Below are 23,541 nucleotides of genomic sequence, written 5' to 3' on the forward strand. Positions count from 1 at the left end.
GGAAGCCATCCTCATGGTTATGGGTCAGTTAAGCACATTTATTGAGCACTTACTGTATGCAGAACACTGTACTAAACACTTGGGAGAGTACAGTAGACCAATGTAGTAGGTACAGTCCCTGCCCACAACGAGCTTACAGTCTAGAAGGGGAGACAGACACTAACAGAAATCAATTATGGATATTTACAGAGGTGCAGTGTGTGTAGAACACTGTACTAATTGCTTGGGAGAGTACAATATAGCAATGTAGTGGACACAGTACCTGCCCACAATGAGCTTATAGTCTAGAGGGAGAGACAGGCATCAATATAAATAAATAAATTACAGGTATGTACAGAAGTGCCGTGGATATAAGCTAATTATAGGCAGGGAATGTGTTTACCAATCTGTTATATTGTACTCTCCGAGTGCTTAGTACCATGCTCTGCGTATAGTAAGCATTCAAGAAATACCATTGATTGATGGATGGATGTTGGATAGGCTACCCAACCCCACCAACTGTCCCTTCTCCATCCCTGACCTTTAGCTTTAGCAGCTGGTCTATGGATCTGTCCCCTGGCTTTGGCCGGTGTTTGTGGCTGTTCACAGGGGAAACTGGAAGCTGAGAGTGAGGCGGGTGGGATATGTAGTGTTTTCCAAGCTGCAGGAAGAGGAATTGTGGCTAGAGAAGCAGAGTACAGTACAACAGAGTTGGCAGACACATTCTCTGCCCACAAGAAGCTGAAAGTCTAGAGATGAGCTTGCAGTGTTTTTCTTGAGCAGAAGCATTTCTAGGTCTTTCCTCCCTTCCCAGGGCAGAGACGGGAAGAAGCTTCAGGCAGTGAGCTGAATTAGCCTGGTCCGGGGACAGTTCCAATGTTTTTCCCAATTTGTGCCCCATCTGATTTCTTTCAGTCCAACCCTAATCTCTTTGAGCACCTGGAACTGCAATTCCAGGCCTGTACACTGTAAGCTCACTGTGGGCAGGCAATGCATCAATTATATATTGTTATATTGTACTCTCCCAAGCATTTAGTACAGTGCTGTGCACACAGTAAGTACTCAATAAATACCACTGACTGATTGATGGATGAGAAGGTTACAGATGAGCTGTAACAAGACAGATCCAGCGGGGCAGTTAGTCTCAAGCAGAATAGAAATCTACCAATTCTGCGGTATTGCACTCCCCCAAGCAGTTAGTACAGTGCTCTGCACACAGTAAGTGTTCAATAATTATGACTGATTGATCAATTGATTGGTAGACCTACTGGGTTTTATTCCCAATCAATCAATTGCCAACTTGTGCTTTCCACTTAGTACAGTGCTCTGCACACAGTAAGCGCTCAATAAATATGACTGAATGAATGAATTGCATTTCTTGAGCTGCTTTCTGGGGGTTGAGCATCAGACTAGGTGCTGCAAACCTACCTGTGTCTATGCCCTGATTGCCCCCACCCTCCTTTCAAGCCCCCCAAGTGTCCTAGGTTTGCACTGTCTCCCACTTCCCGGGCCGCCACCCCTTCTCACCAGACCTCACAATGATAATGATAATAATACTAATAATAATTGGTATTTGTTATGCTCTTACTATGCGCCAGGCACCGTCCTCAGCGCCAGGGTAGATACAAGCAAATTGGGTTGGACACGGTCCCTATCTCATATACCAATCTTAATTCCCATTTTACAGATGAGGTAACTGAGGCACAGAGAAGTGAAATGAGTTGCCCAGGATCACACAGCGGACAAATGGCAGAGCTAGGATTAGACCCCAGGTCCTTCTGAATCCCAGGCCTGGGCTCTATCCACTAAGCCACATGGTTACGGAGCACTGGATTAACCAGCGGGGATGGAAGCCACCCCCTCTTCAAATGGCCACCATCCACTCTGGCCCTCCCCTTGCTCTAATAATAATAATAATAATAATGATTAATAATGTACTAAGAGCTTAGTACAGTGCTTAACACATAGTAAGCACTCAATAAATTTTCCTCAAAAATCTCCAGTGGTTGCCTGTCAACCAAAAACTCTTCACTCCCAGCTTCAAGGTTCTCCATCCCCTCGCCCCCTCCTACCTCACCTCCCTTCTCTCCTTCTACAGCCCAGCCCGCACCCTCCGCTCCTATGCCACTGCTAACCTCCTCACTGTGCCTCATTCTGGCCTGTCCCGCCGTCGACCCCCGGCCCACGTCCTTCCCCTGGCCTGGAATGCCTTCCCTCCACACACCCACCAAACTAGCTCACTTCCCCTCTTCAAAGCCCTACTGAGAGCACACCTCCTCCAGGAGGCCTTCCCAGACTGAGCCTTTTTCTTCTCCTCCTCCCCATCCCCCCCTCTGCCCTACCTCCTTCCCCTCCCCACAACACTTGTATATATTTTACAAATTCATTACTCTATTTTACTTGTACATATTTACTATTCTATTTATTTGGTTAATGATGTGCATAGAGCTAAAATTCTATTTCTTCTGACAATTATGACACCAGTCTACATGTTTTGTTTTGTTGTCTGTCTCCCCCTTCTAGACTGTGCGCCCATTGTTGGGTAGGGACTGTCTCCGTATGTTGCCGACTTGTATTTCCCAAGCACTTAGCACAGTGCTCTGCACACTGCATATTTATTGAGTAAGCGCTCAATAAATATGATTGAATGAATGAATGAATAAATACCATTGATTGATCTATAAATTTATGAGAAGTTTACAGATGAGCTGCCATGAGACAGATCCAGCTGGGCAGATAGTTTGGATTTCTAGGCTTGTTAGTGGGAGGCCACAGAAGAAGTGAATAACCCCAACATTTTTTTAAAAAAGGTATTTATTAAACGCTTACTATGTGCCAGGCACTGTACTAAACGTTGGGGTAGATATAAGGTATTCAGGCTGGACACTGTCCCTGTCCTACATAGAGTTCACAATCTTAATCCCCATGTTACAGATGAGACAACTGAGGCACAGATAATTTATGTGACTGTCCAAGGTCCCCCAGCAGACAAGTGGCACAGGCGGGATTAGAACCCAGGTCCTCTGACTTCTAGGCCCATGTTCTATCCACTAAGCCATACTGTTACTCCCATATGGGTTCAGATAGAAACTTTGGTGGGGAGTTTGGAGCCTTTAACCAGAAGACTGACCAGCCAATACAGTCATCTAGTCAGGAAGTCTAGCTTGTTTTCTCTGAAAATAGCTTTTGATTTAATATCTGGCTCAACTTCAATCTTCTCACTGTTCGCTAAAGACTCCCAAACCCTTCAATCTCTCCATACAGAGAAGTTATTCTTTCCCCATTTTGCTGTAGGCAGAAGCGGCTTGGGCTGATTGCCACTAGGCCTCTTGTCAGAGTGGCCTAGTGGCTAGAGCACGGGCCTGGGAGCCAGAGGGCCTGGGTTCTAATCCCAGCTCTGCCATTTGCCAGTTTGGTGATCTTGGTTGAATCACTTAACACCTCTGTGCTTCAGTTAGCTCATCGAAAATGGGTATTCGATATCTGACCTCCCTGAGCCCAGTGTGGGGCAGGGAGTGCGTAAAACCTAATTAACTTGTAACTACCCCAACCCTTAGAATAGTGTTTGATGCCTAGTAAGCCCTTAATAAAAAACCATAATTACTGATACTTGATCACCCTGGTTCCATTTTCAGGTGGCCGGTGATGCCTAGGGTCCTCGGCACCCCCTAGCCTGTATCAACCTCCTTGCTGACCTCCCAACCTCCTGTCTCTCCCCACTCCAGTCCAGACTTCACTCTGCTGCCCAGATCATTTTTCTACAAAAACTTTCAGGATGTCACCCCACTCCTCAAGAAACTCCAGTGGTTGCCCATCCACCTCCATATCAAACAAAAACACTTCACCATTGGCTTCAAAGCACTCAATCATCTTGCACCCTCTGCCCCCACCATTTCACTTTGCTACTCTCCTACTACAACTCAGACCACACATTTTGCTTCTCTAATGCTAACCTTCTCAAAAATAGTAATAATATAATGATAATAATAATAATAGCATTTATTAAGTGCTTACTATGTGAAAGGCACCGTTCTAAGCATTGGGGAGGTTACAAGGTGATGAGGTTGTCCCATGGGGGGCTCACAGTCTTAATCCCCATTTTACAGATGAGGGGACTGAGGCCCAGAGAAGTTAAGTGACTTGCCCACAATGCACCTCAATCTCATCTATTTCACCATGGATCTCTTGCCCACATCCTGCCTCTGGTCTGGAAGGCCCTCCCTCCTCATATACGACAGGCAATTACTCTCCCCATCTTCACAACCTTACTGAAGGTACACCTTCAGGAGGCCTTCCCTGACTAAGCCCTCCTTTCCTCCTCTCCCACTCCTTTCTGCATCACCTTGACTTGCTCCCTTTATTCATCCCCTCTCGCAGCCCCACGGCACTTGTGTCCCTATCTGTAATTTATTTATTTATTCATATTAATATCCATCTCCACCCCTCTAGACTGTAAACTCATTGTGGTCAGGGAATGTGTCCATTTATTGTTGTATTGTCCTCTCCCAAGTGCTTACTCAATGCTCTGCACACAGTAAGCACTCAGTAAATACGACTGAATGAATGGCCAATGAATTGGAGGATTTGGGAGAGTTGGGGGAGGGGTTATGGAAGAGGAACTTGGGGTTTCAGGGACATCCCATCCTGAAAACAACATTTACCATCTGCAAGACCTCCTCCAGCATGATCTGATTGTCTCCGGGGTCGTCCTGGGTCAAAGTCCTGGGGGAACGGAGACAGGCAATGAGCCAAAGGCACAGGATGTGTGTGTGTGTGTGGGGGGGTGCAGGATGGTGGGGGAGGTTCGCTTTCTCGGTTGGGTGCCGTTTTGGGGGCTTGCTGGGGCACTCCCTGAGCTGCTGTCCAGGGATCGTGGTGGGAGTGCTCAGACAGGATTGCCTAGCTCGGGCCCGGTAGAAGTTGGGGAGCAAGAGGGAACACCTCAAATCCCTGACTCTACGAGTGTCACCCCTCCCCTCCCAACACAACCGGGTCCCCTATATTCCTGAGGAGGACAGGGAGTAGCTCAGACCGGAAGCTGGGGAACGGGAGGGAATGTCCCAAATCCCTGCCACCACACCTGCCCCTCCCAACACGACTGGACCCCCCTATATTCCAGAGAGGTAGACAGGGCGTAGCTATGAGCTGGCGGGGAGTGTGTAGGATGGGGGCTGTTCGGACCACCAAAGTTTAGGTGAGCTTTTCCGCTTACCCCATTGCTATGGGAGTCCTGGATGGGAGAGGGCAGGATTGGGGAATCTACAAACCTGTCTGTCTCTAAATGGCCATTCCCTTGTCCCCAGAAGCAGCTCTCAGAGATTTGGTCCCAGGCACCATGCTCATTACAGTAACTGATAAGAGCTTAAGCTAGTTCCAGTTCCAGTCACTGAGGAGAGATGCTCCCCACTCCCTGGGGGGGTTCTGCCCCTCCCTAAGCACACATTTACCTTATGATGTTGGCTGCCGCTTTTCTCTCCTGGGTCAACAGCTCCGGGTCATGAATCACTTCTTCCAGGAAACTGATAACTTTAAACTTGAGTTCATCGTTGGTTTCAAAATCCTGTTCAGAAGAGTTAGAGGAGATGGTTTTGCTGGTAGCTCACCCTAACAGGCTTTTGCCTCAAGAACTGAAATCTCCCCAAATTACGATCAGAATTAGCCATCGTGTATTTAGAACCATTAAAATAAAATATGGGATTAGGAAGTTCAGCCAGGATCCAACTAGATGTCCCAGTCATGACTGTGGTCAAAATTGGAATTTTTTTTCTTTGTGGTATTTGTTTAGCACTTACAACATGCCAGGCACTGTATTAAATGCTGGGGTAGATACAAGATAATAATAATAATACAAAAAATAATAATGGTACTTATTAAGTGCTTACTATGTGCCAAGCACTGTTCTAAGTACTGGGGTCGATACAAGTTAGATTGGACACAGTCCATGTCCCACATGGGGTTCACAGTCTCAATCCCCATTTTACAGATGAGGTCACTGAGGCCCAGAGAAGTTAAGTGATTTGCCCAGGGTCACACAGCAGACCAGTGACGGGGCCAGATTAGAAGCCAGGTCCTTCTGACTCCCAGGCCCATGCTCTATCCACTAGGCCACACTGCATTATATTAGGTAGAAAAATTGGAGAAGATCACAATAGCAAATACCGAAGTTGAAGATTACAGGTGTTATTTAAAGCCACTGAGGTTCATGACTACCAGGGCCAAGAAGTTCATCTGGCTACTATAAACTGGACACCATGTGACTCAACCATGTGGCTGCCTGAGAGCTTGGGCTAGGGAAAAGGATGGGAAATAGTGTTTCAAAAATAAAACCTAAATTAAGAGCTTGACCAAATTAATTTGTTCTAGCTTCCACACTGCCCCAGGCATAGCTAAGCAGAGAGAAATATATGTCTGCATGAAACTCCTCTTCCATTAAGCTTGGTATGGGCAGGGAAGGTGTCTGCTGATTCTGCTGTATTGTATTCTCCCAAGTGTTTAGTACAGTGCTCTGCACATAGTACGTGCTCAATAAATATGATGGATTGACTGGTGGGTCTCCGGAGAATAGACAAGGACATACATCTCAGGACATCCTACACATACATCACAGGAAGCTCCAACTAGCTGCACTTACTATATGCCAAGTACTGTGTTAAGCAGTTGAACAGATAAAATTCAATCAGATCAAACACAGTTTCTGTTCCTAATGGAGTGCACAGTCTAATGGGGAATTAACAGAGCCAAAGACCCTGGGCAAATGACTTAACTTCTCTGTCTCTGAATTACCTCTGTAACTGTAAAATGGAGATTAAGACTGTGAGCCCCATGTGGGACATGAGCTGTGTCCAACCTGATTAACTTGTATCTACCCTAGAGTTTAGTATAATGCCTGGCATAGGATAAATGCTTAACTAGTTCCATCAAAAAGAAAAAAGAAAAGGGAGAAAACCATGTTCTACTGATTACAATGATGATTGTATTTATTAAGCGCTTACTATATGCCAAACACTGTACTAAGCACTGGGGTAGATACAAGATCATCAGGTCCCAAATATGGCTAACAGTCTAAATAAGAGGAAGAACAAGATTAAATCCCCATTTTGCAAATGAGGGAACTGAGGGCCAGAGAAGTTAAGTGACTTTCCCAAGGTCAAACAGCAGGAAAGTGAAGGAGCTGGGATTAGAACAGAGGTCCTCTGGCTCCCAGCGTCATTCTCTTTCCATTAGGCCACACTGCTTCCTGGTGCCTTAAGCCCTTCTGAAAAATGGGGAGGGAATCACCCTGCCCTGTAGAGGTGTCAGGAGGAATGTAAATGTAAAGTACTTAGAGATCTTTGGATGAGGCAGTTGAAGGAGCACGGGGTTGGGAATCTGGAGACCAGACTGTAAGATTGTTGTGGGCCTGGAATGTCACTTTTTATCGTTGTATTTTCCCAAACTGTACAGTACTCTGCACACAGTAAGCTCTCACTAAATACAATTGAATGAACCTGGGTTCTCATCATAATAACAATAATAATTATGGTATTTGTTAAGTACTTACTTTGTGCCAAGCCCTATTCTAAGTGCTCATATCTACATATGAGCTAATCAATTTGGACACAGTCTCTGTCCCATGCAGGACTCCCACTCTTAATCCCCATTTCACAGTTGAGGTAAATGAGGCACAGACTTGCCCAAGGTCACCCAGCAGAAATGTGGTAGAGCTGAGTGGATAGAGCACAGGCCTGGAAGTCATAAGGTATGGGATTTAACTGCTGCATGCATCAGTTTCTCATCTGTATATCGGGTCAAAAACATACCTCTTCAAACCTCCCAAGAATGTTGTGGAGATGAGTGAAATAACTGATGTAAAACCACTTTGGGAAGAGAAAAGAGCTGGAAAAATTCAAGGTATTACCACTATACTGTTATGGAAATGCAAAATGGTTTTTCTATTATAAGATAATAGAATAGAATAATAATAACAGAATAATCAGGCAGAAGGAGGAGAAGCTGTGGCCAAATGTCCCACTCTTCCACCTGAGAAAAGGGTCTGCGGGGTGACAGGGAGAAGCATTCTGGCCTAGTAGATAGAGCCCCGGCCTGGGAGTCAGAAGGACCTGGTTTCTAATCCCCGCTCCACCACTTGTCTGCTGTGTGACATTGAACAAGTCATTTAACTTCTCTGTGCCTCAATTCCTTCAGCTGAAATATGGGGATGAAGACTGTGAGCCCCACATGGGACAGGGACTGTGCCTAACCTTATTAGCTTTTATTTACCTCAGTGCTTAGAATAGTACTTGACACATAGCAAGCACTTACAAATACCATTATTATTATTATTATTATTATTATTGTTATTATTATTACAGAGCATGGGCCTGGGAGTCAGAAGGACCTGGGTTCTAATCCTGGCTCAGCCACAGGCCTGCTGTGTTCATTACGGGCAGGGAATGTGACTGTCTATTGTTGTATTGTACTCTCCCAAGTGCTTAGTACAGTGCTCTGCACACAGTAAGTGCTCAATAAATACAGTTGAATGAATGAATGAATGCTTAACATATATACTACTACCACTACTATTAACACTTATAATTATAAAATACAAGACTCCATTCATTCATTCATTCATTCAATCATATTTATTGAGCGCTTACTGTGTGCAGAGCACTGGACTAAGCGCTTGGGAAGTACAAGTCAGCAACATATAGAGACAGTCCCTAACCAACAATGGGCTCACAGTCTAGAAGGGGGAGACAGACAACAAAACAAAACATGTAGACAGGTGTCAAAATCGTCAGAACAAATAGAATTATAGCTCTATGCACATCATTAACAAAATAAATAGAATAGTAAGTATGTACAAGTAAAATAAATAGAGTAATACATCTGTACAAATATATACAAGTGCTGTGGGGAGGGGAAGGAGGTATGGCTGGGGGGGATGGGGAAGAGGAGAGGAAAAAGGGGGCTCATTCTGGGAAGGCCTCCTGGAGGTGGTGAGCTCTCAATAGGGCTTTGAAGGGTGGAAGAGAGCTAGCTTGGCAGATGTGTGGAGGGAGGGCATTCCAGGCCAGGGGGAGGATGTGGGCCGGGGGTCGACGGCAGGACAGGCTAGGACGAGGCCCAGTGAGGAGGTTAGCGGTGGCAGAGGAGCGGAGGGTGCGGGCTGGGCTGGAGAAGGAGAGATGGGAGGGAGCTAGGAAGGTGGGAATTCTGTCAGCTAGAGAGATCATGGTGCTGGCCAAGGGGCAGACCTCCAATCAAATGAGCTTGAGGATGAAGTTCTACGGCTGAGCCCCAAGACTTTATTGGGGAGAGAGAGAGAGAGAGAGAGAGAGAGAGAGAGAGAGACAGACAGACAGACAGACAGACAGACAGAGAGACAGAGAGAGACAGAGAGACAGAGAGAGACAGAGAGAGAGTGCATCGCGGCCTAGTGGATAAAACCCCAGCCTGGGAGTCAGAAGGACTTCGGTTCTAGTCCTGGCTCTGCCACTTGTCTGCTGAGTGATCTTGGGCAAGCCACTTAACTTCTCTGTGCTTCCGTGACCTCATCTGTAAAATGGGGATTGAGACTATGAGCCCATGTGGGACAATCTGATCACCTTGTAACCTCCGCAACACTTAGAACAGTGCCTGGCACATAGTAAGTGCTAAACAGATATCAGAAAATAAAAAAGAAACTCTCAGCCAGGCAGTGGGTCTGGACAGTGCCTAGGCTGGACCCATTTCAGCCTGAACAGGGGCAAGGAGATGGTTTGGTATGGGGTGGTTGGGTCCCTCCTTGACTCCTTAGCAAAAGAACCAGATGTCTACAGTCCTGAGGTTCTGTCCAAATCCCTGCAGGGCACAGGCAGAGGAATGGCTGGATTGACCCCTTGTCCCTACAGCTGAGAATAGGAGATAAAAGAGAAGGAGGAGGAGAAAGAAAGTGGCTGCCACCCCTGCTAGGGCTAGCCTGTCCTGGGAGAAAAGCAATTTCCAGTTTGGCCCAGGTCTGAATTTTGAACTGACTGGGCCGCCATTTGTTCATTCATTCAATCATATTTATTGAGCGCTTACTGTGTGCAGGGCACTGTACTAAGCACTTGGGAGAGGACAGTACAACAATGAATAGTCACATTCTTTGCCCATAATAAGCTTACTGTCTAGAGCTGGGGGGTCTTTTATAGAAATAAATAAATGACAGATATGTACATAAGTACTGTGGTTCTGGGAAGCAGGGAGGGATGAATTAAGAGAGCAAGTCAGGGTGACGCAGAAGGGAGAGGGAGAAGAGAAAAGGAGTGGGTCTGGTTTTTCCACTACAGCCCCCTTCCATCAGCCCTCTCATCTTCTGGTCCCTCCACCTTGGGCCTGGGGACCCAGATTTCTGCTCCCCATGGGCCCAACCAAAAGAAAAATGAGACTTGGGCTGGATGGGGATCCTCCCCATTGGGTTTTTCGGCTGGGGATTTCAGCTCCCGCAGTTTTCCTCCATTTCCCCGCCGCTTCAGGCTCTCCTCCTCCTCCTCCTCCTCCTCCTCCTCCTCCTCGGCCCCAGGAAAAAGGAAACCGTCAGACCTTGTATCTTCCCCATCCTCACTCGGAACGAATCATCTGGCAAATGTCCCCATGTGAGCAATTCCGTCCTTCCTCTAGCCACCCGGTTACCCCACCCAACCTTCAAGTTCCCTTCCCTGGGGTTCCAGCCCTGAGCAGCTGCTGGATCTGGCAGTCTGGGGAAGGAGATGTTACCTGCGAGTGCTTGGACACCCAGTGTCGCAGAACGTTCAGGACCCGGTTGGTGGCTGCCCGCCTGATGACAAACTCCTTATCTCCATTCCTCTGGTCGGGAGGGAACCCTAAAATGACAGTTCACAGCCCGGGGGGCATTGTATTTTAGGCATGAGTTGGAAGAGACTGTCCCCTCTTTTAAAATATATTTGTTAAGTGCTTACTATGTGCAAAGCACTGTTCTAAGCACTGGCATAAATACAAGATAGGTTGGACACATTTCATGTCCCACATGGGGTTACAGTCTTCACCTCCATTATACAGATGAGGTGACTGAGGTGCAAAAAAGTGACTGGCCTAAGGTCATACAGCAGGCTAATGGCGGAGCTGGGATTGGAACCCAGGTCCTTCTGACTCTCAGGACCAGGCTCTAGCCACTAGGCCACGCTGCTTCTCTGCTCCCTCCTCCAAGTTCTTCGTCTCAGAAAGGTGATGGGCGAAGTAGTCCCCTCCATCGGTTCCCAGCCATCAGCAGACTCATGCCCTCCTCAGCCATTCAATCGATCGGTGGAATTTATCAAGCACTTATTGTGTGCAGAGTGCTTTGGAGAGTATACTATAGCAATATAACAGACACATTCCCTGCCCCCAGCAAGCTTACAGTCTAGAGGGACTTTGGCGGGCAAAGCAGGGTGAACCTGAAATTCTGCGGACCCATCACCCAGATCCATGTGGTGGGTCAAGAAGTGAGTCAGTCAGTGATATTTACTGGGCACCTACTAAGCCTTTGGGAGTATAACAATATAACAGACACAACTGGGATCCCTGGGTGTGGGTGACCCCTAAAAGGGAGAGCAGCATTTAGTAGGCTGGACCCTAGGTGGGCTCCTGCTCTGCTACCCTCTCCCCTGAAATCATCTAAAGAGACATGTGGTTTTTGCGGAATTGTGCCCATGGGCTTGCTTGATACCGGCCCCCTTCCCACACAGCTTCACCCTTTCTTCTTCCCTCCCAACTGCCAAGCGACACCAGGTAGAGCGTGGCAGGCATGTCAATCATGTCAGAGCCCAGGCCTGGGAGTCAGAAGGACCTGGCTTCTAGTCCCAGCTCCACCACTTGTCTGCTGTGTGATCCTGGGCAAGACACTTCACTTCTCTGTGGCTCAATTCCCTCATCTGTAAAGTGGGGATAAAGAATGTGAGCCCTGTGAGGGACAGGGACCGTGCCCAACCCGATTATCTTGTATCAACCCCAGCACTTAGAACAGTGCTTGACACATAGTAAGCGCTTAATTAATTCATTCATTCAATCGTATTTATTGAGCGCTTACTGTGTGCAGAGCACTGTACTAAGTGCTTGGGAAGTACAAGTTGGCAACATATAAAGACAGTCCCTACCCAACAGCGGGCTCACAGTCTAGAAGGGGGAGACAGACAACAAAACCTGGCCCTGGTACCCCTCTGCCTCCCTGCCCTAGTCCCCATGTACCTTCCGGCCCTGATCCGCTTTGGCCACCCGGCCTTGGTCCCCCCTGCCTCCCTGCCCTTTTCCCCCCGCTTTACAACCCGGGTCCCCTTTTGCTTCCCGGCCCAGATCCATCTCTGCCTCCTGGTCCTGGTCCTCCGACTCCCGACCCAGGTACCACTCTGCCTTCTGGACCTAGTTCCCCTCTGCCTACCTGCTCTGGTCCCCATCTGCCTCCCGACCCTGGTCCTCCTTGGCCTCCTGGTCCTCCTCGGCCTCCTGGCCCTGGTCCCCCTCTGCCTCCCTGCCCTTGTCCCTCTCTGCCTCCTGGCCCTGGCCCTCTCTGCCTCCAGGCCCTTGTTCCCCCTGCTTCTTGGTCCTGCTCCCCCCTGCCCTGGTCCCCCTCTGCCTCCAGTCCCTGGTTCCCCTGTGCCTGCCAGCACTGGTCTCCCTCTACCTCCAGGCCCTGGGCCCTCTCTCCATCCTGCCTGAGTCCCCTCTACCTCGCGGCCTAGGTCCCCTTGCATCTCGGACCTGGTCCACCTGTCTTCCTCTCCTTGCTCCCTCTGTGCCTCCCGGCCCTGGACTCCCTCGACCTCAAGGTCCTGGTCCTTCTCTCCGTTGCAGCCCTGGGTCCCCTCTACTTGCCCACTCTGGGCTCCCTGTCTCCTGACCCAGGTACCCCTCTACCTCCTGGCACTGGTCCCCCTGTTTGCCGGTCCAGGTACCCCTCTGCCTCCCGGCCATGGTCCACCTCTGCCTCCCGGCCATGGTCCACCTCTGCCTCCCAGCCCTGGTCCACCTCAGCCTCCTGGCCCTGGTCCCCTTCTGACTCCAGGCCCTGGTCCCCCTCTGCCACCCAGCCCTGGTCACCCTGTACACCTCCCTGCCCTGGTCTCCCCCATCTCTCAGCCCGATTTCCCCTCTGACTCCCAGCCTAGGTACCCTGTCGCCTCCTGGCTGCATCCTGGCCCCTTTTCCCCCTCTGGTACCCCGTCTCCTGGCCTAGGTACCCCTCTGCCTCCCGGCCCTGGTTCTCCTGTTTCCCAGCCCAGGTACCCTTCTGCCTCCTGGCCCTTGTCCCCCTCTGGCTCCTGGCCCCGGTCCCCCTCTGCCTCCCCACCCTGGTCCCACTCTGCCTCCCAGCCCTGGCACCCCACCTCCAAGCCTAGGTACCCCTTTGCCTCCAGGCCCTGGTCCCTGTGTCTCTCGGTCCAGGTACCCTTCTGCCTCCTGGCCCTGGTCCCCATCTGCCTCCCGGCCCTGGTCTCCTTCTACATCAAGGCCCGTGGGTCCCTCCCCATCCCGGCCCTGGATGACCTTTACCTCCTGGCCCTGGTCCCCCATCTCCTGGCCTAGGTAACCCTCTGCCTCCTGGCCCTAGTCCCCCTCTGCGTCCCCCCCTTGGATCCCCTCTGCCTCCCGGCCCAAGTCCCTCTGTGCTTCACAGCACTATTCTCCCTCTACCTCCAGGCCCTGGTCCTTCTCTCCGTCGCTGCCCTAGGTCCCCTCTATCTGCCCGCTCTCGTCTCCCTGTCTCCTGGTCCAGGTACCTCTCTACCTCCCAGAGCTGGTCCCCCTGTTTCCCGGTCCAGGTACCCCTCTGCCTCCCGGCCATGGTCTACCTCCCTGGACCCACTCTGACTCACTGCCCTGGTCCCCCTCTGCCTCCCGGCAATGGTCGCCCTCTGCCTCCCTGCCCTGGTCTCTGCTGCCTCTCGGCCCAGTTCCCCCACTGACACCTGGCCTAGGTACCCCACCGCCTCCTGGCCACACCCTGGCCCCTTTTTGCCCTCTGGTAACCCGTCTCCCAGCCTAGGTACCCCTCTGCCTCCCGGCCCTGGTCACCCGTCTCCCGGCCCAGGTACCCTTCTGCCTCCCAGTCCTGGTCCCTCTTGCCTCCCAGCCTTGGTCTCTGTGCCACCCGGCCCTAATTTCCCTCTACCTCCAGGCCCTTGGGTCACTCTCCTTCTCAGCCCTGGGTTCCCTCCACCAACCAGCCCTGGTCCCCCGTCTCCTGGCTTTGGTACCCCGCTACCTCCAGGGCCTGGACCCGTTTCCCAGTCCAGGTACCCCTCTGCCTCCCGGGCATAGTCCACCTCTGCCTCCTGGCCCTGGTCCCCCTCTGCCTCCCTGTCCTGGTCTCTCCTGCCTCTCGGCCCTGGTCCCCCTCTGCCTCCAGACCCTTGGATTTCTCTCCTTCCTGGCCCTGGGTCCCCTCTGCCTATCGGTCCTGGTCCCCCTGTTTAATGGCCCAGATACCCCTCTGCTTCCCTACCCTGGTCCCCACTGCCTCCCGGCCCAGGTACGCCTCTGGCTCCTGGCCCTGGTCACCCTCTGCCTCCTGGCCCTGGTCCCCCATCTCTCGGCCCAGTTAACCCTCTGCTTCCCGGCCCTGATCCCCCTGTCTCCCAGCCTAGGTACCACTCTGCCTCCGGGCCCTGGTCCCCTGCCTAACCGCCCTGGTCCCCCTCTGCCATTCAGCCCTGGTCCCCCTGTCTCCTGGTCCAGGTCCCCCTCTGCCTCCCAGCCCTGAACCCCCTGACTTCTCGGCCCTGGTCCCACTCTACCTCCTGGCCCAGGTAGACCTCTGCCTCCCGGCTCTGGTCACTCTCTGCCTCCTGGCCCTTGTCCTCCATCTCTCGGTCCAGTTACCCCTCTGCCTCCCAGCCCAGGTAACCCTCTGCCTCCCGGCTCTGGTCTGCCTCTGCCTCTCTGACCTGGTCATCCCCTGCCTCTTGGGCCTGGTCCCCCTCTAGTTCTCAGCCCTGGTCCCCCTGTCTCCTGGCCCAGGTTACCCCTCTGCCTTCCAGCCCAGGTTCCCCTGTCTCCCGGCCCAGGTACCTCTCTGCCTTCTGGCCCTGGTCCCCCTCTTCCTACCTGCCCTGGTCCCACTATGCCTCCAGGCCTGGGAGTCAGAAGGACCTGGCTTCTAGTCCCAGCCCCACCACTTGTCTGCTGTGTGATCCTAGGCAAGACACTTCACTTCTCTGTGGCTCAATTCCCTCATCTGTAAAATGAGGATTAAGACTGTGAGCCCTGTGAGGGACAGGGACTGTGCCCAACCCGATTATCTTGTATCAACCCCAGCACTTGGAACAGTGCTTGACACATAGTAAGCACTTAATAAATACCACAATTATTATTATTGGGTACTTTGGTGGAACAGGGAGGAAGTGTCAAATGTGGGGCAAAAGGAGCACTGTGTGGGAGTGTTCTGCCCACTTGGGAATTTGCCAAGATCCCTGCCCACAGAAACCAAGCCCCCTCCCCTCCCCGCACCAGGCACGGACCTGCGCTGGCCAGGGATAACCTCCGGTACTTCTCCTTGTTTGGGTTGCTCTCATTGGCCCCCGCAGTTGCGATGGCGAAGGCCGAGGCGGCTGACAGGGCACTGCGGGTGCTGTCCAGGTCACGACAAGATGTCATCACCACCCCGTTGTTGTAAGAGAACAGGGAGAATTCTGGGAGAGGGACAGAGCCAACAGTTAGTCCTGCCTGGGAGAAAACTCCTCACCACAGGAGCGGTTAGGAAATTACCCATGACGTGGCTTCGACAGATGTCCAGAGTCCTTATTATAATAGCAATAGTAATAATGATAGTGTTTGCCAGTATTTTCTAACTTAACAAATGCCACAGTTATTATTAATATTATTATTACTTTGTACCAAGCACTGAGTCATAGCTCAACATATTAGACTGCGCCTTTGACAAAAGCCTTCCATCCGAGTTCCACAAGTGTGAGTCTAGTTTGAGAAAAAGTGTGGCCTCGTGGATTATAGCATGGTACTGGGAGTCAGCAAGACCTGGGTTCTCATCCCAGAGTGGCCACTTGTCTGCCGTGTGACCTTGGGCAAATCATTTCACTTCTCTGAGCCTCAGTTACCTCATCTGTAAAATGGGGATTAAGAGTGCCATGTGTCCCAGTTGGGACAGGGACTATGTCCAACCTGATTAACTTATGTCAACCCCAGCTCTTAGGACAGTGCCTGGCACATAGTAAGCACTTAGCCAATTCCATTTTTTTAAAACACTACATTAAGTGCTGGAGTTGTCCTTAGGTGGTCCCTGATAGCAGGAGAAGGGGTTTCATCTAGTATTTCCGCTCACCAAGGAAGCAGTGTGGCTTAGTGGAAAGCACGGGCTTGGGAGTCAGAGGTTGTGGGTTCTAATCCCAGCTACGCCACCTGTCAGCTGTGTGACTTTGGGCAAGTCACTTAACTTCTCTGTGTCTCAGTTACCTCACCAGTAAAATGGGGATTAAGACTGTGAGCCTGACATGGGACAACCTGATAACCTTGTATCTACCCCAGTGCTTTAACTGAGGCAAAGAGTGTGACTGATGTGATTACTTTGCATCTACCCCAGTGCTTAGTACAGCGCTTGGTACATAGTAAGTGGTGAACAAATACCGCCATTCAGGAAGCAGTGAAACACCCAGACAGAAAAATTCACTCCTTTTCTCCAGAGGACTTTAAAACCAGGTGATTTTAGTGTGACCCTAAGGCAGGGAGATGCTCCAGGTGACCTCCAGCCTCCTTTCCAGAATAATCATTCCTGGAACATAGGAATAGGAATTATCATTCCTGTCCAGGAGGCTTAATTTAGCATCTCATCTCTCTCAAGGAGTGTCAGGTAGGGTTCTTTTGGATGCAGGGGGATGGACTAGATTATTTCCCAAAGTCCTTGCCAGGCTGGGGGTTCCCAGACCCTGGAAATACCTGAAGAATTTCTGCTTTTGACAGATTTGGGGGTGGTTGGAGATTTGGTCGGAGAAGTCTCGGCATCGGCTTCGTCACTCTGGTTCGGATCCGTGTCCGATTCTTCTCTCACAGAGACTTCTGAGCCTGGGGGAGATAGAAAGTGTCGGTTTTCTTCTTCTCCCTGGTTCAGAAAACCCATAATGACTTTCAGAACTATTCCATTCATCTATAATCCAGACTTTAAGCTTGTTATAGGCAGGGAACGTTTCTGCTAATTCTTCTGTACTGGACTCTCCCAAGTGCTTAGTACAGTGCTCTACACATAGTAAGCACTCTATAAATATCATTGATTGATTAATAATCTCTCTAGCAATTCAAGAGAAGGCTCGTGGACTTGAGAAGCAAGAGGAGCAGCGAGGCCTAGTGGAAAGAGCCCAGGCCTGGAAGTCAAAGGACCCGAGTTCTAATCCCAACTTTGCCATGTACCTGTTGTCTGACCCTGGGCAAGTCATACCTCTTCTATGTGCCTTAGTTACCTAATCTAAAATAGGGGGATTCAGTACCCGTTCTTTCTCCAACTGTGAGCCCTGTGTGGGACAGGGACTATGTCTGACCTGATTATCTTGTATCTTCCCCACAGTACAACACAACAGAATGTGTCTGTTTATTGCTATATTGTTCTCTCCCAAGCATTTAGTACAGTGGGCACACAGTAAGCACTCAATAAATCCGAATGAATACATTGAATGAATTCTCCAGTCTTAGAAGTGTGCTTGACACATAGTAAGTGCTTAACAAATACCTCAGTTATTATTAGTAGTAGTAGCAGGCCATTCTGTAGCTTCCAACTTGCATCCTATCGGAGGGGAACATGCCTGCTGACTCACTTATATCACACTCTCCCAAGCTCTCAGTACAGTGCTCTGCACAGTAAGTGCTCAATAAATATGATTGATTAATTGATCATGGTCCCCAGCTGGAGGGAACTGGAAAAGTCACCCAGCTGACAATCGGCAGAGCTGGGATTCGAACCCTTGACCTCTGACTCCAAAGCCCGGGCTCTTTCCACTGAGCCACGCTGTTTCACTTATTGGCTGTGTGACCTTGGGCAGGTCACTTCACTTCTCTGGGCCTCGGTTCCCTCCTCTGGAAGATGGGGATGAAGACTGTGGGCCCCACGTGGAACAACCTGATTACCCTGTATCTACCCCAGCGCTTAGAACAGTGCTTGGCACATAGTAAGTGCTTAACAAACACCATCATTATTATTCTCCCACACACGGACCCCTTCACTCCTCCACCACCTCCCACTTCTCCCCTCCATCCCCTCCCCTTCTTCTAGACTGTGAGCCCGCTATTGCATAGGGACCACCTCTATATGTTGCCAACTTGTACTTCCCAAGCGCATGGTACAATGCTCTGCACACAGTAAGCGCTCAGTAAATGCAACTGAATGCATGAATGACCCCCACCCCCACACATATACACAGAGAGAAGCAGCGTGGCTCAGTGGAAAGAGCCCGGGCTTGGGAGTCAGAGGTCATGGGTTCAAATGCCAGCTCCACCGCTTGTCAGCAGTTTGACTTTGGGCAAGTCGCTTCACTTTTCTGGGCCTCAGTTACCTCATCTGGGAAATGGGGATTAAGACTGTGAGCCCCCCATGGGACAACCTGATCATCCTGTATCCTCCCCAGAGCTTAGAACAGTGATTTGCACATACTAAGCACTTAACAAACACCAAAATTGTTATTATTATACACACCTCCCGGGACCCCTTCATGCCCCCGACCCCCCACCCTCCTTCAGTCCATCCCCTCTTCCCCACAATGACCCCCCACATTCACTCCTCTTCCACATACCCTCAACCCTCCCTCCACCCCCCCTACCCCACACGTTGACCGTCCTTGGCTGGCAGGGTTTCCCAGTGTATTTGCATAGAAGATGCCACTTCTGGAGTTGTAAACCTGTCCTCGGGTCTGGCAGAAATGTGCTCGAGCTGTGCACCTTCCCCTCTGAGAGCTCACCTCCTCCAGGAGGCCTTCCCAAACTGAGCCCCCTCGTTCCTCTCCCCCTCCTCCCCCTCCCTATCCCCCCTGCCTTACCTCCTTCCCCTCCCCACAGTACCTATATATATGTTTGTACATATTTATTACTCTATTTTACTTGTACATATTTATTCTATTTATTTTATTTTGTTAATATGTTTTGCTTTGTTGTCTGTCTCCCCCTTCTACACTGTGAGCCCGCTGTTGGGTAGGGACCGTCTCTAGATGTTGCCCACTTGTACTTTCCAAGCGGTTAGTACAGTGCTCTGCACACAGTAAGCGCTCAATAAATACGATTGAATGAATGAATGAATGAATGAATGAATGAATGAATGAAAGATTTCCAGCTTCTAATTTTCCCTTTTGGGTCTAAAATGATCCCCGGGATTTTATTTCAGGAAGCACAGGGAGGGATTGGGGGAGGTGGGGAGGGGTTCTGGCCGGAGCCTCCTGTCGGTTCCCTAGAGATAGCTGGATTTGGCGCAGCTCTCTCAGGTTTGTGCGGCGGTGTTGTGTAACCCCAGCCTGTGGGAGGAGATGTCCCTTTAGGCCTCAGCACCTCCCGGGACTGAGTCACCGGCGCCTCTTCCTCAGCTATTTTCTCCATCTCTCCCACACCTCTCTTGCCTCGAAATCATTTTGCCATTTGCTCTTCTCAGGCACTGTGCTTGGTGGGTGGCTCTGTTGCCTTTAGAATCCCCATGGGGAAGTGTAGAGGGGCTGAGTCCTGTGTTGAAGTCCATGCACTTTGGGTGCTGCTTTAATAGCTGCCCATTTTGGATCTCTCTGGACCCCTCCCCAAACCATGAATGCTGAGGGCAAGTATTTAAGGTGTACCTTCCGGTAGGGTTACTTGTGTGCACACTCATTTATTCATTCATTCGTATGCTGCTATTGATGCCTGTCTACTTGGTTTGTTTTGTTGTCTGTCTCCCCCTTCTAGACTGTGAGCCCATTGTTGGATAGGGATCATCTCTGTTGCCGACTTGTACTTCCCAAGCACTTAGTACAGTGCTCTGCACAAAATAAGCGCTCAATAAATATGTTGAATGAATGAATTAATTTATTGAGCCCTTACTGTGTGCAGAACACTGCACTAACCGCTTGGGAGAGTACAATACAACAATAAACAGATGCGTTCCCTGCCCACAACCAGTTTACAGTTTAGAGAGGTGGAGATGGATGCTAATATAAATAAATAAATGACAGCTATGCACATAAGTGCTGTGGGGCTGGGAGAGGGGAAGAACAAAGGGAGCAAGTCAAGGTGATGCAGAAGGGAGTGGGAGAAGAGGAAAGGTCGGGGGGGAGCTTAGTCAGGGAAGGCCTCTTGGAGTAGATGTGCTTATTCAGATCCAAATGTCTGTTGGATTTGAGGAGGGAGGGTGTTCCAGACCAGAAGCAGGACAAGGGTGAAGGGTTGGTGGCGAGATAGACAAGATCGAGGCACATCAATATACATACACACATACATATATATATATATATATATATGTATATATATATATATATATATATATATATATAAATATATATTTATATTCGATTCCCAGAGAGTCCCCTGACACTTTCCTCCCCATCTCCCTCTAGACTGTAAGCTCATTGTGGGCATGGAATATTATATTATATTATACTCTCCCAACTGCTTAGTACAGGGCTTGGCACACAGTAAGCACTCAATAAATACCACTGACTGACTCCCTTTATCAGGTTTGCTCCCCTCACACCTATACATCCAAGCTTACCTACCTCCTCCAATTTACATGTATGTCAAACTCAGTACTCACCTGACTGCTCGTTCACAGACATACACACACTCTGACAGGCTTGGACACACACTCTGCGTGCACGCGTGCGCGCACACACACACACACACACACACACACACACAAATGAGGGTCAGGGATCCAGTCTGCTCTTTGTCGTGGGCTTAACACTTGGAGGAGATCCCCCCTGGTAAAAAAGTCCCACAGTGCCATGCAAGCACCTGGCATTTGGCTCTGATTTTAAATAATAATAACAATTAATAATTCATTCATCCAATCGTATTTATTGAGCACTTACTGTGTGCAGAGCACTGTACTAAGCCCTTGGAAAGTACAATTCAACAACAAATAGCGACAATCCCTACCCAGCAACGGGCTCACAGTCAATTCTCTGTGCCACAGATACCTCATCTGTAAAATGGGAATTGAGACTGTGAGCCCCACGTGGGACAGGGACTGTGTCCAAGTTGATTTGCTTGTATCCACCCCACCGCTTAGTACAGTGCCTGGCACATAGTAAGGGCTTAACAAATGCCACAGTTATTATAATTAATTATTCCTTCACTTCTCTGTGCTTCAGTGACCTCAGATGTAAAATGTGGATGAAGACTGTGAGTCCCATGAAGGACAGGGACTGTGTCCAACCTGATGAGCTTGTTCCTACCTAAGCACTTAGTTAGTATACTGCCTGGCACATAGTAAGTGCTTAAAGAACATTATCAAAAAACCCAAACTCACTCTGTTTGTTGAGCATCGACTCTTCGGTTTTCTCGGAGGTGCCCTCCCCATCGTCTGCCATCTTGTTGGGATAGTTACTGGACACGTACAGTTTGCTGATATCCCAAGCCGTCTTACTAAAGGGCGACATGGAAGAGTGTATGCTCGCATAGCCGTTAGAGGAGCAGCTCAAAGCCGCCAGATCCAGGGCCTTCCCTCCGGTGATGATGGGGATGTTTAAGGAAAGCTTTCTTCTTCTGCTTGGTGAAGATGACTTGGTAATGGACAGAGGCGGAGGGGAAGAGAATTTCCGGTTAGCTCTCGGCGACTTAGGAGGCTCTCCGTACAGGAGTTTGTTGTTTTGACCACTTGCAAACAAGAGTTCCAGGGACCTGGTTTAAAACAAAAAGCCGTTGCCTTTCCAGTGCGAGGGAATCCAGGGTGTGTTCTCAGCCTCCCACAGGCTCTGCCCGCTCAGAATCCTAGGGGCCGGTTGTCCTAATGGGGAGAGCGGAGCGAACCTCAGCTCCAAATAGGAGCGTTTCCTTTGGGAAATGCTGATTTATAATAATAATAATAATAGTAATATGATTTTTTTAAGCACCTACTACGTGCCAGGCACTGTACTAAGCGCTGGGGTAGATACAAGCAAATTGGGTTGGACACAGTCCCTGTCCCAAATGGGGCTCACAATCTCTATCCACATTTTACAGATAACGGAACTGAGGGCCAGAGAAGTTCATTCATTCATTCAATCAATCGTATTTATTGAGCGCTTACTGTGCGCAGAGCGCTGCACTAAGCACTTGGGAAGTACAAGTTGGCAACATATAGAGACGGTCCCTACCCAACAATGGGCTCACAGTCTAGAAGGGGGAGACAGACAACAAAACAAAACATATGGACAGGTGTCAAGATGTCAAACAGAACAATAGAATAGTAAATATGTAATAAATCCATACAAACATATATACAGGTGCTGTGGGGAGGGGAAGGAGGTCGGGGGGGATGGGGAGGAGGAGAGGAAAAAGGGGACTCAGTCTGGGAAGGCATCTTGGAGGAGGTGAGCTCTCAGTAGGGCTTTGAAGGGAGGAAGAAAGCTACTTGCCCATGGTAACACAGCAGGAAAATGGAGGAGCCAGGGCTAGAACGCATGACCTATTGACTGCCAGACCCGTGCTCTATTCTCTACACCATGCTACATGATTTGGCTTGTGACTGGTGTTCCATCTGAGTCAATCAATGGTATTGAATATGTCAACTAATTCTGCTGTACTGAGCTCTCCCAAGCGCTCAGTATACTGCTCTGCACATTCGGTGCTCTCACCACCGTGGCTCGGGTCAATTTCCCAGTTAGGGAAGCCGTTATTTTAGAGAAGCAGCATGACGTAGCGGATAGAGCCTGGGCCTGGGAGTCAGAAGGAGCCGGTTCTAATCTTGACTCTGCCATATATCTGCTGGGGGACCTTGGGCAAGACACTTCACTTCTCTGGGCCTCAGCTGCTTCATCTGGAAAATGAGGATGAAGAGTTGTGAGCCCCATGTGGGACAGGGACTGTGTCCAACCTGATTAACTTGTATCTACGCCAGCGCTTAGGACAGTTCTTGGCACATAGTAAGTGCTTAACAAGTACCACAATTTTCATTATTATAATTATTGTTAGGCGCTTCATAAATACCATTGATTGATTGATTCTGAGTGGTTGGCTGTTATCACATTACCAAGACCCCCCCCCGCAATCAACCTGATCAATGGTATTTATTGAGCACCTTCTGGGCGCAGACCACTGTACTAAGTGCTTGGGAGAGGACAATAGGATTGGTAGACATGATTCCCTGCCCTCAGAGAGTTTACAATCTAGAAGGGGAGACAGACGCTGAAACAAGTAGGAAGAAGCAGGGAAGGTGGTTATGTATAGGAGTCCATGCTGGAATGCCCCCCAACACCCTCCCACCTCATCATATCCAACAGACAATTCATTCATTCAATCATATTTATTGAGCACTCACTGTGTCCAGAGCACTGTACTAAGCGCTCGGGAAGGACAAGGACTCACCCGTCCCCCTTCAAAGCCTTAATGAAAGCCCATCTCCTCCAAGAGGCCTTCCCTGACTAAGCCCTCCTTTCCCCTTCTCCCACTCCATTCTGCACCACCTTGACTTGCTCC

The 23,541-nt window shown here is 49.7% G+C and overlaps 1 protein-coding gene across 3 annotated transcripts in view; it reads right to left on the minus strand.

Annotated features, from left to right (window-relative positions):
• RASGRF1 (Ras protein specific guanine nucleotide releasing factor 1) overlaps positions 1–23,541 on the minus strand; it is a 136,142-nt gene that overhangs the window by 19,654 nt on the left and 92,947 nt on the right. For 2 of the 3 annotated variants that reach the window (XM_038767536.1, XM_038767535.1), the window contains exons 15-20: positions 21,395–21,765; positions 16,864–16,989; positions 15,435–15,605; positions 10,699–10,805; positions 5,427–5,539; positions 4,641–4,701 (exon numbers count right to left, since the gene is read on the minus strand). In XM_038767536.1, the coding sequence (XP_038623464.1) occupies positions 4,641–4,701; positions 5,427–5,539; positions 10,699–10,805; positions 15,435–15,605; positions 16,864–16,989; positions 21,395–21,765 (949 nt within the window). The remainder of the gene's footprint in view (positions 1–4,640; positions 4,702–5,426; positions 5,540–10,698; positions 10,806–15,434; positions 15,606–16,863; positions 16,990–21,394; positions 21,766–23,541) is intronic. The other variant, XM_038767537.1, reaches the window with a different exon arrangement.

This window comes from Tachyglossus aculeatus, chromosome 26 (genome assembly GCF_015852505.1).
Source record: "Tachyglossus aculeatus isolate mTacAcu1 chromosome 26, mTacAcu1.pri, whole genome shotgun sequence".
NCBI lineage: Eukaryota > Metazoa > Chordata > Mammalia > Monotremata > Tachyglossidae > Tachyglossus > Tachyglossus aculeatus.